The 15,524-nt window shown below is 37.0% G+C and overlaps 2 protein-coding genes across 2 annotated transcripts; one reads left to right on the top strand and one right to left on the bottom strand.

The window, feature by feature from the left end:
* The first annotated feature begins 118 nt into the window (after positions 1–118).
* LOC137258823 (uncharacterized) lies at positions 119–10,299 on the top strand. The gene is made up of 4 exons (XM_067796517.1): positions 119–545; positions 1,273–1,467; positions 1,736–1,870; positions 5,030–10,299. Exons 1-4 carry the CDS (start codon positions 195–197, stop codon positions 5,153–5,155), a joined length of 807 nt encoding a protein of 268 aa, XP_067652618.1. The 5' UTR covers positions 119–194; the 3' UTR covers positions 5,156–10,299.
* Positions 10,300–10,877: 578 nt separating this feature from the next.
* LOC137257950 (transmembrane protein 170A-like) lies at positions 10,878–15,244 on the bottom strand. Its single transcript, XM_067795464.1, has 3 exons — positions 14,785–15,244; positions 12,204–12,374; positions 10,878–11,582 (listed from the first exon to the last, which is right to left on the bottom strand). The coding sequence occupies exons 1-3, from the start codon at positions 14,876–14,878 to the stop codon at positions 11,452–11,454; spliced, it is 396 nt and encodes a 131-aa protein (XP_067651565.1). The 5' UTR covers positions 14,879–15,244; the 3' UTR covers positions 10,878–11,451.
* Positions 15,245–15,524: the final 280 nt, after the last annotated feature.

Raw genomic sequence — 15,524 nt, forward strand, 5'->3', positions numbered from 1 at the left:
CGTAGTCACAGATAAAACAGGTTGAGATACACTCCTGCTCCTAACTTCTGTATTATGGATAAAAGATGTAAAAACATAAAGTTTTACTGTATGTGTATTAAGCGACTATTAAAGGGCCGTCTGCATTACTTCCGGTTCAATGTCAAAATGACGGTGTGGAATAAAATCAGTTGAGGTTTGGTAATAATTGAGACATGGACGAAGAAGACGACCCTTCTCACCATAGCGAGCTAAGTGAAGAACCAAGCTTCTACCCAAATTCAGAGACATCTTCTTGTACAAGTATTTCCAATCCGCATTATGATGGGCCGTATCAGCTTCAGGACAGAGAGGTGTCCTCGAGAGAATTGGAAAATGAAAACAACTGTACCGAAATTAACACTGATGACCATGATCATGGACGAAAATCTAAACCTGAACCAAAGTATCGCGTGAAAACTCCTACAAGTCCTCCCAAAAGCAAACGGAAGAATGAAGTTGTCATGGTCATCTTTGACTTTAGTTATTTGCTAACATGTGCCGGTATTCTTCGTGTATTACAAGTCGTAAGTCTTTATTGTGTGACCTTAAAGATTTGGAATATTTGCAATTAGGAAAGAGTTCCAACCGTACCCCTTATTTTTAGGTAGTAAATTTGCTCCTGGTATATTATTCCAACACGTTCATTGATTGTATTTTTATCCCAATTCTATTTTATTGAATGTACATATAGGGTGAGGTAGAGGCAGAACTGTTACTGCAAGTTATTTAGGGCCCTTGAAAGCCACTTACACAACTACTCTACTAGTCCAGCATGAAACCTATGGCAAGATGTGTTCAATGTAGGCCTTGCCAGGATATGAGCAGTGTGCACAAAAATATAATTCAACATTTTAAGTGTCACTCATGACACGTCAAATAAATCTTCACCTCCATTGCCCCTGCTGGTTTCAACAGAGTGAAGGAACAGGGGAATTATCTATATTTTGCGTGAGTAATTATTAAACATGAGGTTGGAAATTTGAAAGCACAACCCAGTGAGGAAATCATGGGAAATGGGTGTCTTTCATTAATGCTGGCAACATTTTATTTTGATGTTACAAAACAAATTGAACCAAAGCAAGGGAAGCATGTTGCCATTCTTTGCTTGCTTCATTGTCATGTAGGAAGACAGGTAATCTTTTTGTTGCACAACCCTGTTTGCATTAGTTTGCCTGTGCTTATTGATAACTCTTGTTGTAGGCATAATGCTACATTTAAACCAGCAAGTTGTTATTTTTGTTGATGTTGCAGATCTTGTCATTGATGACACTGGTGTGCCTGGTAACGTCTGGTGGATATGAGGGTGGACTTCTCAACCTGCCCCTGAGCTGGCATTTCCGTATCATGATTTTTGTGCTCATCCTCACTCTACTCTTCAGCTTCCTTTCCATCCTTGCCAACATCACAAGCCTTGTTTTTGTCTTCCCTTTTGAGTGGACTTTCATTGTAAGTTATCATGGCAAAGTAATCCAGACATGATCCACACATACTTATGTTTTATTTTAGATCCCTTTGAACATGATGGAACAACTACATAATTTATGCTTGATGTTTTAAAGCTACAGTGTGGTTAACTTGGTTGATAGATCTCCTTTGAAATCTAATGTGAAACCTACCATGAACATGATGGATGCTGAGCCAACTTTAAAAAGATGCCATAATGTCTTCCTGATCTTATTTGTTAGAATCATTACATTGTTACTTCCTTTTACAGGACTTGATACTGTATTCAGTATTTGCCTTTCTATACCTGGTGGGAACATCCCTTGTTGCTAGTGCTTTTGACTTCTATATCAAGATGCAGACCAATGTATCTCAAGAAACCATTCATCAGCTGGTTGTGTGTGTGGTGAGTATGCTTAATGAAATGCATATCATTCTTTTTTCAGAAGAAGTCCTCTTTGGAGTATGTATTACAATTAAAATGTCCATTATAAAAACCTGCGACAGTTGCAACTATATTAAAATATAAACATGTAATAATCTTCTCCTCCCACCTTCTGCAATTTGCCACCTCCCCATCTTCAACATTGGCTGACATATAATCTTCGTCAGATGGCCTCTGTAAAGTCCCTCATTTTGGATGCAGTATCTGGTCTCTGGAAGGAGATTGACATCACCCAAGTAGTACGCAACTCTTGCTGCCACTAGACGCATCGAGTTTATTGAGGCTCTCTCATCCTAACAAGGTACCCAATTCACAGCTGAATGGACTGACACATACGGCACGTTGCTGTACCAGCAACTAGGTGTATGCACATATTCATGTGGCCACCATCTGGTCATATACCAATGGATTCGTGGGTTCTTTTAAGTGCACAGGGTTGTGTACTGCACACTAGGGGTTGTGACAACACAGAAAGAGTCAGCACACAAAGTTGACTCCAAGGTTTTTACACCCGACACCTCAACCTCGCTTGATCACATGTACTGAATGACATTGTAGGCAACCTCACACGTTTGTGAAGGAATGAATTGACCCTGTTTACCCAATTTACAGTACGACATGGAAAGTTTTAAATACCTGCAAAGTTTAGTTATTTTCACAGTCCACTTTGCAAGATAATAGTATAGTGGAAGCTGTCTTACTCGGACCCTAAGTAACTCGGTTTTCTATATAATTCGGACTGAAATTGTTAGTCCCGGCAGAAGTTAACTAAGTTATCATTACATGTAGGCTAAATAATTCGAACTTCATGTAACTCAGATTTCGGACTGAAGTCTCAGCTTTCAAGATAATTTACTATGAAAACATCACTAATTAAGTCGGACTAGCTGGATTGCCTGAGGCGGAAGTGCTTTGTAGTTAGCCGATTACCGACTTCAAACTTATTATCAGGTGTGATGATAACCAAATAACAAAAGGAATTAACAAAGCAGTTCAGCAAGCTGACATGACTCACTCAGTATCATTTTGATGGTATGCGATTTTGTTATAAAAAGACGATACTCCAGTAATTTCTCATCAGTGACAAAATGGCTTAACCAATGACATGTTGTATTTGTTGATTTCTGTGGAGAAGATTGAATCACATGCGCTTCCATACAAGGGCGTTACCCCGCGAAATAGCGAGTAACACGAAAACATGGTACGTCACTTCTAACGCTCGTGCTTGCGGAAAGGCACAAAATGTGTGTTGCATTGGAAACCAGCAGACAACAGAACATTGTAACAATAAATTTATAAAAGATGAGGTGATATTTATTAACGGAATAACAGTTTTGATAATCTACTGATGCGCAATACTGTTCATGATCATCTTTTGCACTATTTCCCCGAAAACACATTACACCAGACATTTCAAAGATTAATTATAGTCCATGCTGGTACATGTGAGGGGTTCTTTCCTAATGCTTCCTTGTTATTTACAGCCAAACAAAAGGGTGGCGATTACCATGACAAAATGAATTTCAACAATTTCTCTCTAAGTGGTTGGAAGAAAAACTTGTTCTTAATTTGCCCCAAATCTCAGTAGGTATAATGGACAATGCCCCTTACCATAGCAAACAAATAGACAAAGCTCCAACAGCTGCACATTGGAAAGATGAAATCAAATCGTGGCTACAAAGACATGATATACCTTTTAAACATTCAATGTTGAAGGCTGAATTGCATGCACAGGTGAAATCACGTTCACACGGCCCTGAATATCATGTCAATGAAATTCTGAAAACCCATGAGCATACTTTTCTCTGATTACCTCCTTATTACGCTGATTTCAATGCCATATGATTAATTTGGGCAATTTTGAAAATTGGGATTGGGTCCCAGAATTTAGATTTCAAATGGCGTCTGTAGGCTTGCGAAGAACGATTGCCATCTGTTGAGCAGAAGGAATGGTCAGACTGTTGCAGACATGTGATTGAAATAGAGAATCGTTATTGGCATCGAGAAATTGCCCTGGAGGATGAAATCGAAAAGCTTGTCATTGAACTTTGCCTCAATACTGATGACAGTGATACTGATGACGAGTAGCAGATTCAAGAGACTTACATATAGCAAATAGCAGATAAACAACCACTGAGCAACCAAATTACAAAGTTTTGTTTGTTTTATTTAATAGTACCCCATTTTGAATTTATATAACATTTCATTCCCCTCGAGGATAGCACAAACATATTATCCACACAGACAGAAACCAGGCAAGGATAGAAATTAAAATTTTCTTAATTTTTTTATCTAAGCACAAAAAAATTTGAGTGTTGAATTTGGTTAAGTATGGAAATCATCAACTGGAAAATAGCAAATAGAACCCATTACAATAGAGCAAGAGTAGACTGACATGCTCCACAGTAGTTTATCGCTTTACATGCCCTCAGCACCTTAATGGAAAAATGCCCCACTATTCAAATTCATGGGTTCAAATGACAGGTTGGCATTATTCAGTAGTTTGTCTCACAGTATACTGAGATAAGGTACTATTCTGAGGTTGGTTATGTGTATTTTCTTCACCTTAAGTTACTCACGATGTCAATGCACAACAGAGCATGTACTATCCTGTCCTATGCTATGAATTATGTAGTAGGATATAGAACAGAGTATAGAAACAAACAAAATTATGTGTATGTATTGTTGCATCTTTGATTTAAACATATTTTATTCACAAATGTGAATGGGATTGGGGACAAGTGATCCAACTTAAAATACCCGCTCCCTAATATTTACATTTACATACATTTTTGCTTGTATACATCTTAGAAAAGAATAGAGAGAAGAGATAGCAAAATGGAAGAGGAAGGAACGCAGTTTATGTTTGCACACATTTAAAAACATATTCATTCTGTTCAGTGGTCATATAAGGACTTCCATATAACATCAATGACAGTGTGATTGGAGAGTCTTGTTTTACAATACTTTTTAAGTGTAACATTAATACATGTATCTCTCTTTGAATGTTGTGCAATTTACACTCCAATAGGAAGTAATGACCATTTTCACAAGCATTGCCACAGTAAGATGAGGGAGCAACATGTTGCACCTTTAATGAGTGATAGTCCTCTGTTGCAGGTATTTGGCTACATCTGCATGGCATTTTATGGTATAACAGCTCTGTGCAGCTACAGAACATGGAAGGTGCAGTATCGACTGTATCAGAGGAGGAGACTTCTTGAAGAGGATGAAATTGATATCTGAGATCTGAGAAAAACAAACTGCAAGAAACAAGGAGTCATTAAACATGAGAAATGGGAACACAGCTAGGTTTGACTTGCGTTTATGTGCTGACTGATTTGTATTATTTAAACATGGGGTAATCTAAGATCCAGTGAGTTTTATCTTCTTGATGGTATGATAAGTACCCAGGACCAATTTTGTTACCATACCTCTTGTGGAGTGCAAATGTTATGGCATGCCTCCAAAACTGTTATGATGGTGAATGTATCAAGGGTGTATATTGTAGAACAATGGAAAAAAAATACAGTCTGTTATTAAGGATATGTTAGGTGACTCTTCAGATTCTTAATGTAGGTGTGAGAAATCTGCCAGCATGTGTGCCAGTACTTTTCAGCAGGTGTCCTAAACCTTAGCATCTTTGCCAGATAATACAGATTAATTCGGTGACCAAATATACCTACCAAAGGCATTGGAGATTCCAACTTGGGATGGGTTCTAAGCAACCTGTTTTTGTCGTAAGAGGAAACTTACAATGATGGTTCAATTCAATGATTTACTTTATAGTATGTCATTATACTCCTGACCCCATTAAGCCAACTCTTATGATCAGGATAGATCTCTTAGAACCTGTTATCATTGTGTGGTTTAGGTACATTTGGACTAATTTCATGGCAAGAAATTGAATGTTTACATGAACAGCTATGTTTCTGTCTTTATTTTTTTGTTTTACAGTTGTTTTCTTTGATGGTGATTCCCAGGAATGTTTTAACCTTCTGCTCAGCTATTTACCTTCAAACATGTCTCACCAGTGTTAACAGCATTTAAGACCACGTTTACATGCATTGTTATCATGTTATACACCACTTTTGTTCAGTTTGTACCCTTATCATATTTAATGCTTTAGTTACTTACAGGTGCATATCCTCAAAGTATGTGCCTGACATGTATACTTGTGTCATTAGTTTCAGATACAATTTACATTGATATTTTTTGTTCTATATATCATACAATTATTGAAAAAGAGAAACTTGACTTCTTTATCATATGTATTTACCATATAAATGTTGACATACCTGTTCGTTTATAAACAGGTAAGTCCCTGTGCAATGTATGTTACTCTGCTTTTTATTTTTGACTGTCTTCCAACTTAAGCCCTTTCTCAGTCACCAAGTTTAAATATTTTGTAGTAAACTACTGCTGAAGTTCCAGTTTGTCATGATACATTCAGGGTATTTATATATCCTTTGACATTGCCTGGGGTCCAAAACACCATTGTTTCAAGACATAATGGCCTGATCAGATTAATGCACAAATTATCTGGTACGAACAGGTTTGTTTGGGTTTTTTATGAAACTTTTTTTTTTGACCCAAATGTGATTTTTGTGCCACTGTAGTTGTCCCATATCTTCAAATTGCTCATGTTTCTGAGCACTGAGTCCACAAAGCTGGGCATTTTGAGTTGTGTAGGTGTGTGTCTATTGGATTGGGAACTGATACAGTGCAGAAACGTTTAATCAATACAGTCTTACATCATGACAAGGCAAACCTTTCATTCAACTTCAATGGTGTATGCTTATGATTGTTATGGTCATTATTTACAATCAAACAAAACTGTGAACCTTTCAAAAAAGACTTCAATGAATGTAGTTGTTGGCTGACTGTTACAAACAGAGGAGAAAGCTGGGGGGATTTTTCTTACAATTTTTTCATATCATGTCAGGAAGAGCCCCACCTTTATTTATGTTATACACTATATAATCTGCTGGGTCTTTGATTATTTTAACAATTAAGCTGACGGTCCCTGTGACTTTCTAGTCTACAAGCTAAATACAAAGTCAAGTGTATTTTAATATATTTTTGTTACTTGTATGTGTTGCATCTGTATTCTGCTTATACATATCGTTGATAAGTTTGTTCGTTCTTGCCATCAACCTCCAGGTTATGTTGTGATATATTTATGTACTTGACTGTTTACTGATACAGTATTTCACGTGTAAAATTTGTCACTATTTTGTTGTGAACATATTAACTTCAGTGTAGTACTGTGCTTGCAAGAGGCATGTGTCCCGTTGAGGCCTTTATCCGTGATCTAGGGACCAATAACTGATCAGATAATGCTGGCAAATAAAGAAGGCAAGTATTTTGAAGACATTGTCGTGGTGGTGTCAGTTATCACAATCCATCTTTTTATTATACTACGTAACTTTGATTACGGAGCCACATTTACAGGTCACCTGCAGTAGTATGATGTGTGGGAATAGGATTGTTTACTATCCAAACTGTATTTCATAAATTTCCACTCTGATATTTCAAGGGAAAGTGTTTCCCAGCTATGAATGGCAATGCCACTAGTTATGTTAAAACAGACATGTTTTGTCAAGCTGTGACTAAAAATGGATAATGCTCAAATGTTTATTTAGACACACAGGTATCTTGTTGATCATACTGACAAACAGAAAAATGTCAAACTAAATTTGATAATTGCTTTTGTGTAAATAAGCCATTGATTTCTCTTCAAAGTATTGTACTTTACATGATTGTTACTATGGTTATAACGATTGGTGCTGATTATGCTGTATATATGTGACATGGTACACTGTTGTATAGTGTAAAGAAGAGGAAATCCTTGAATGTTACTGTTACCGTATCTGGGCACTCTTCCTGTTTTTGGCATAGACCCGCGAACATGGAATTTCTTTTAGGACCTCCCGATATCATATGATGGAAACTATATATAAAGTCAGACTTTCAGGCATTCATTTGAATTTGCATTTATCATGTCTGTTGTGCCTAGAAACACATTTAGAGAGTTTAGACATGAGGTGACTGCATGGTGTTCTAGTCGGAGCTTGATCTCACATGTCCTGGCAATGGTTGGAATATGGGGGACAAAGGATACCTGTTCATTCATTTACATTTACTCATTTCTTCCTTTAACCCTATACTAAAACCAGGGCCAGGGTGTATTGCCTGCCTTATTTCACTTCTCTGAATATCACGTGCCAGTGAGAACAGGAAGTGCTGAGGAAGTCATGTGTGAAGTTCCCCTGCCCAGGCCATCTGTGCCTCTGGGAGACATTATCTGTGAATGATGTTGTAAATATTGTGGGTGTTATATGCTAAAGAAGCCCACTGGGCGATGTGTCATTTATGTAGTTTAGTTTGTTTGCCTTCTGTGCTTACCACTGGACAGTGCATTGACCTGGAGTTGGCGGGAACAACTAAAGACGTACAAGTAGCCGTAGCCAAGTATTCATTTCATAAACAGAATCATAGGTTTGCCATTTTTAGCTACCTGGGCATACTCATTAATATGGCTAAAGGTTGCTAAAAATTGCCAAAGCAAAATTTTCTGATGAGACGTACTCAGAGTGATATGAAATATCCAAATGTCATTGTTATAATGTCCACAAAATTTACATTTTTAGATCTGAATATGCTGGAAACTAACGCAAATTGTCAGTGATATTGTACTCAGCATGCACTGGAAGAATACATGCTCCTTTCCAGCACAAGGATTCATAATTAATCAACAGTTAGGTAAGGTATCAGTTTCTACTCCAGCATTGTCAATTACCAAACTGTTGAAAGGCGGCAATACATTTCAACTTCAACTTCAAAAGTACGAAGGAATTAACCATTAAAGGAACTGTCAATTTTTCATGCTATGATGTCTGTCTTTTTGTCATCTTTGTTGAACATAACAAGCAAGCATAATGCTACATTAGTGAAAGCAAGTCCAAGATGTAAAACTGGTTGTAAATATTTGATCGCTTTCAGTTATCCTAAACAAAAAAGACTTGTCAGGGACTCAGCACATAATTAGATTTTCAATTAGATTTTCATTCCAGATGTATATCTTTTTTGTAATTAATAATTATTTTCAGCAATGTTTTGGCTTGTATAGTTAGTCAATGGAAGAGATTTATTACTTATATCACAAACAATGTATGCGGGACAGTATGCTCTTGATAGCTGATTTTACACACTTATTTGAGTGCCACTTTGTGCCAGACATATTGTGTAGCTGTTCTCTTACATAAGATTTGTATCATGTACAGTATTTTAAACGTTTATTTACACAGCCAGTCATTCCTGCCACAGTACATATCTGGATCGATCATAATAATTTAGATCTAGAAAATAATCTTGTTGAAAAATCAGTCTAAGTAAACTTATCCTCAGTACTTTTCGTTACACTCCATTACTGAGTGTAACAAAACCTTTTGGGAGGTTGCGTCAGGTAACCTTTGAAACTGACCAGCCAGAACACAGCTTACCAAATCGCGAAAGTGGACATTCGCACATACCTTTTGAACTTTTTATCTCGAAAAGGTTTCGTACCCGAACGATTCCGAATGCTGTTTAGCGTACGCTTGCTTCCGGGTGATGCACACAGCATAAGTACAACCATGACAACGGTGAGTAAACAGTCGCTGAAAATGGTGTTTTTGGCAATATTCAAGGATGTCATCTTGCAGAAATATTAGCTACTGGTAACCATGTCAACAGAAAACCCAAAGCATATATACTGCAGGTCAAGTAATTGCGTTATATGCGCATTTTTGTTTGTGGAGAGATCTGTGTCAGTGACGTGAATATTTTGTAAGTCCCTCCGATCCCTAAATAGTAGCCGTTGTCTGATTGGTTAAATCTGTTTAACCGTCTCACGTTTGATTGGACAGTCATTGGTCGCTCAAAGGTTACCTGACGCGACCTTCTACTAGGTTTTGTTAGACTCAGTGGTGGAGTGTAATGAAATACACTGAGACTAAGTTTACTTAGACTGGTTGAAAACTACATTTTGCATCAGCTCCAAAATATATTTGTTAATATTGACATGACCATTATTTACTTGTAGTACTATTACCATCTTATCAACCATTTATCATAATCTTGTCAAACATTCAGTTAGATATTTTCACCATCCCAACATCAATAAAGCCATGCAACAAAGTCAGGTTAAATATTAAATATTCAGTTGTGAAGACTTGTCTTTCAAAACATTGTGTAGACTTGTGAGTTTTTTGTGTGTTGTTTATAGTGGAGAAGTCATTATTTTGACACAGCATATTTTTATTCTGTTGTTAAGCTTCCAGTCTCATGCTTTGTTTATCATGTCATGTGATGTTATCTAACTACATGAAATAAATACTGCCAAGTGAGTTGTTTACATGTTGCCAAATCCCAATAATGGAAGATATTTTACAGAGGGTGTTGTTATCTCTGATATTCAAGAAGACAGAAGGGCTGCTGGAGTGTGGCCCACAGATTCTCCTATGGGATGACACCATGCTCTTGGAGCCAGGATCAGCAACAAACCTGGGCAGTGGAGTATAGCCAGGTTGCAAATCTACCAGAGCCCCCATTTGATGGCGTGCATACCTAAGCTAAGACACCTTAATGGAGCTGCCACATGAAAAGGGACAGAAGATCCTGGAACATGGGGAGCATGTTCCTCCTGCTGGGATATGTCTGGCTCAATCTTTGATCCCTAGAGAGCCAGTAGACCATAAGTCTGGTAGGTCGTTCATGGGAGTGACGCTGATCTAGTGGAAGGTTTGTTAATATACAAGATTGTTGTCACCTTTGTGTGGAACAAATGATCACTCTCCAGTGTGTTATCACCAGGATCACTGCTAAACATGCCTTGTCACTGACATGGAATCTCCTATGTGTCAAACCAACATTCTTGATATGCTTGCATCCTTTACATGGAAGGAAACGAGTTACAAAATCACAACACCTTTTTTACAGATATTTATTCAACATACAAGCACCCATTCTTTTCCACATACTACACTTGCATTCATCTGGAACAATACCTACTTGTACACTGTACAAGAACTTCACAAATAGTATACAGCTGGAAGGAACACTTTCATCATCATCACGGTCGTCACAATATAATATGAAATCTTTTCCATGTTAGCTATGGAAATTTATCCAGATACAACTGACATTATTTGGACTAAATCATATTAACCCATGTCTGAAGGTGAGACTGACCCCTACCTTAGATCGCATCCGAATGCCACACTGTCAAGATAAACAACATAACCTGTTTACAAGTCCAATGGTAGATTTTAAGGTTCAGTGATTTGTAATATGTATATCCAAGTGAGAACACTGTCAGGTGCATCTCCAGGTTTATCAAACACTGAGACATCACTCCATAATAGTGAAGCAAGTATTATCACATCACCTGCAGTAAGATTAGTTTTCCCTCATGTGTTCTTGTCTGGTATGAATCAGTATCACTATCCCATCATTAACCAGCACTCATGTGGTGTCAGATACACTTTGCTGTATGATTTTCACAGTGTAGCCAGAATCCTGGTGAAGGATATAAACATGACAATGATAGTTTGACCCACTCCACACACAAGTGCATAAAATGGAGTTATGACAAAGTCTGAAGCTCGGAACACTCCTGCTATTACAGCACCTACAACAGAGAATAAAGCAAAATTGCAGACCGTCAATGTCCAAATGGTTATATACAACTCAACAGCATCACAGCCAAAACTAAAAAAAGAGACATCCTAAATAGTGCTGAAACAAAAGTAACTCGCAGTTTATTGTGTCATGAACTATTTTAACCATTTTTACAGAAATACTTATAGAAAAGGATGACAATTTACTGTGGCTCTGACATGAATTTTCTAAAACATCTCAGGTGTTTAGATTACCTCCTCACCATGAAAACAAATATTGAAAACAATATATACTTCTGAACATGATGACTCCTGATTAAAAAATAATAATTGGAAAACATATTTATCTACTGGTCAGGTGACAATGAACGACATTTCACACATTCTAGATAGGTTTGTTATGATAATGACAACAACAACAATAATGGTTGAATGGATATAAATCAACTCTGTTCTGTTGCAGTTTCTACTCAAAAAAGTCAGTGTGTTATCTCCTAAGTCTTTACCATCAAATTTCTCATTTATGATTTGTGTTTTAAATAATTATTTGATTAATATAAAACTTATCTAGAGCAGACATACATAGTTCATGATGATAAGTTACCAACTGCATGAATGGTGTACAAACTTACTTGTGACGACACCTCCTGTTAGAGGAGATAAGACTCCCATTGCCACAATCACCACTGGAATCCAGCGGCCTAGTTTGTGCTTCCTCAGTCTGCACACAGCAATAAGGGATGCTATGACATGGACCAACATGGAGGAGAACAAAGCCCACAAGAAGATCTGGTACCACATTTCTGAAACAATGGCAATGTCATCTCAAAACAATATCAGGAAAAAAATCCAGGGAAGTTAATGTTTGTTAAAACTACTTCATCTAAGATAATAGCATGAACAGAGGCAGAAAACAGACAATGTTTCAGTTGAATAGAAATTCTTGTTGTTTGAAAGCCAATAGTGTACTTTCACACTTATTTCTCATACTGTAATTGATGCATAAGAACATCAGTACTCTTACTGAACTAGCTACGCTGTTAAAAACTATGCTGTGTCCATTCCATTTCATGATTACCGTATGTTCACTATACCTAGAGCAAGCTGATACACATCAAATGACTAACACCTTAGTGAAGTACAGTTTGCAAAAAGGTTAACTTACACAAGGAAAATGCATACAAGTTCATTTAATGGATAAAGAATAAGGTAATTCCTGATATTTTCTGTTTGATTACGTAATGAACAGCTTCACAAGTTCAGCAAGATGTTTGTTGCTCACTTTTACTGCAGTTCAAAAACACAATAGTATACTGCAGACATTTCAAATGTTTGTTACACGTTCAATGTCTCTTAGTATAATGATTTGTAATTAACAACAGTATGTCATAATCAGGTTAGCGGTAACCACAAATTAGCATATTTTACATCAGATACACAATTTAACCTAAATGATGTATTGTCTACTACTTTCAACAGGACTAATTTCCCTCGTGCAGACATTGCCCATATAGTAATTGATTATATTGCTCCCCAAGTCCATATGACCTGTAGCCATGGAGATTCTTACATAATGGAAATGGCTAACTCATCCCTAAACTTCTCATTAGATTCACATCCATTTTGGAGCAATCACAACTTTTTGATCAAACCTTACCCAAACCTGGATGACTCACACCCAAATTCTAGATGATTCACACCCATACTAGATGACCAATACTCATGTACTTCAACAAGGCGTTGTGTACCGATCCGTCAAATTACTGATTTCATAGCAGATTGCATTCAACAAATGAGCACCTAGCCTTAGCTATTTATTAGCTATCACAACATATCATATGAAAAAAAGATGCAAGGGGTGTTGAATGGTTTGACTTCATCTCTTTCGTTTTTCTTGAATGTGACTTTCTGCATCTTTAACCATTTTTATAACTGAATAATAAAACAAACGTATGATAGTTCATTGCTAACATCCACTTCCTCATCTGAGAACCCTTTAACTATCTTAAAAAACATTTAGTCTAATTCTACACAAGAACAACCCCAAATTTGTTAACTTAGACTTTCCCAGTGTGTTAACACTGTCTGAAATTCGACCAAATGGCACAGAACCACTCAAGCATGATTTCGACAGATTGGCACGGAAGAATGTTCAAAATTTGATGGATTTGGCTGTAACCCTTCAAGGCCTGAACCTGGATTCCATTAACCAATGCAACAATAATAAATGATGAAAATATTGATGGTTCCTATAATAATTTATCAAGCACTGTGGATAACACTTTATTCTCGGCACAATTCTTCCATTTACAAAAATACTAATTTATCATACATGCCAAACCTTGATTCATTTACCTTTCAAACATGTATCATTGTTACATTTCAACAATCACATATTTTCAACCTTCCCTATTTCTGGTAAGAGTCGTCCATGTGTTTTTGTATGAGTGGATATGTCAACATTTGGGTCTGAGGCTACCAAAAGTATGGAAAAAAATTCTGTGGGTACAGACTGTCCAGTTCCCCAACCTATTTTGTAATGTACATCTTAATATGTGTCCTAATATTCATGAGTGGTTTGTCTTCATGCACAAAGTATTTATGAAAAAGATTATGTTTGTGTCTGTGTACATGTAATTTGTCAAGCTTCCTTCGGCTTCTCATCTTCAAACTCTGGTGGTCACATTTAGTGCACATATTCTTATTACATCTTAGTATTCTTACTGCAATAAATCATTAACTTTTGTGAAAATCATAATGCTTTTTTTTCATTTTGGCTTGTCAATGCATGCATGTTGCAACTTTGGAAAATCTTATGGGATCAGGGGGCACCACACTTTTTGTGAATGCACCTCATGCAAGCTATATCTACATGTAGTTACTCAAATCAAACACTGGCGTGAAAACTTGGTTATAGTTGCCATGCATGAAGTTTCATATGTAAGCTGTTGTTATCATGGTTGTTCACCACTGTATTAGAAGACATGTACTCCAAGGGAGATGTCATTTATAAATTTATACTCTGGGCTGCCGATATCCAAGAACTGACATAATGTGAATGAATATTTTACTGTTTTTGTTTACTATAACATGCTTAACATGTTTGGTTTACATGCCTTGTATACTCATTTAACTTTGAAAGATACTCGTTCGTCCATTGCTAATCGTGAAAACACCCCTAACGCAATATGAATACTGTAAACACACTTTCACCTCCAAAACTATCCAGGTCATCATTTGCTGAGAGCCACAAGACATTCAGAATTGAATCAAGTTCGTCCATTTGAAAATCTTTTGTAGCAGTCATCCCAATATATTGATGCTTAACAACCCACGCAAGCACTTGGAAAAGCTGCAACCAGCCTAAAAGACTACATTTTCCATCACTGACATTGCTTTTTCACAGTGTGTGGAGTGGCTATATAATAGACGACTTTCTCATTCGACTACTGCGTAACTCTTGACAAGCTGAGATATCACATGGCAAAGGCACTCTTCTCGATTCCGTTTTCTCCGTTAACGGCCATGTTTAGTTCAGGTTATTTCAATGAACACTCTAGCCTGATGGGTTATGATCTCCATATTTCACAGCTACGTCTCCAGCAACGAAAAGCATGTGAGGAATCAATACAAACAACAGTCAGGGCTTTGAAGCCGGAAGTAGATAAAACCCGGACAAATGTACCTGTTATGAGAGTAAAACCGAAACGAACCATATTACGTCTCACATAAAGGTCCACAAGAAGTGCCATTCTTTCGTGGAAAATTAGTGACACTAAAACTGAGAACCGCTTTGTGTGGAATTGTTTAATTCATACTTATATATGAAACTAGTCTTAAATAATCATTAAACAAAGAAGGCATATTCCGAGTCATTCTAATATTAATAACTTTGTTTCAGATCCCGTCACTGAAACTTATTCAACTATGACAACATCCTCCGAATTCAGTCT

The sequence above is a fragment of the Haliotis asinina genome, chromosome 12 (genome assembly GCF_037392515.1).
Source record: "Haliotis asinina isolate JCU_RB_2024 chromosome 12, JCU_Hal_asi_v2, whole genome shotgun sequence".
NCBI classification, from domain to species: domain Eukaryota; kingdom Metazoa; phylum Mollusca; class Gastropoda; order Lepetellida; family Haliotidae; genus Haliotis; species Haliotis asinina.

What these genes read in the sequence shown, in the direction of transcription:
- LOC137258823 (XM_067796517.1), top strand. Translation starts at nt 195, where the DNA reads ATGGACGAAGAAGACGACCCTTCTCACCATAGCGAGCTAAGTGAAGAA. An exon ending in CTTTTGAGTGGACTTTCATT is followed by an intron (nt 1,468 to 1,735) that starts GTAAGTTATCAT and finishes TTCCTTTTACAG; the next exon opens with GACTTGATACTGTATTCAGT. An exon ending in ATCAGCTGGTTGTGTGTGTG is followed by an intron (nt 1,871 to 5,029) that starts GTGAGTATGCTT and finishes CCTCTGTTGCAG; the next exon opens with GTATTTGGCTACATCTGCAT.
- LOC137257950 (XM_067795464.1), bottom strand. Translation starts at nt 14,878, where the DNA reads ATGACTGCTACAAAAGATTTTCAAATGGACGAACTTGATTCAATTCTG. An exon ending in TGACCTGGATAGTTTTGGAG is followed by an intron (nt 12,375 to 14,784) that starts GTGAAAGTGTGT and finishes CCATTGTTTCAG; the next exon opens with AAATGTGGTACCAGATCTTC. An exon ending in AACAGGAGGTGTCGTCACAA is followed by an intron (nt 11,583 to 12,203) that starts GTAAGTTTGTAC and finishes TCTCTGTTGTAG; the next exon opens with GTGCTGTAATAGCAGGAGTG.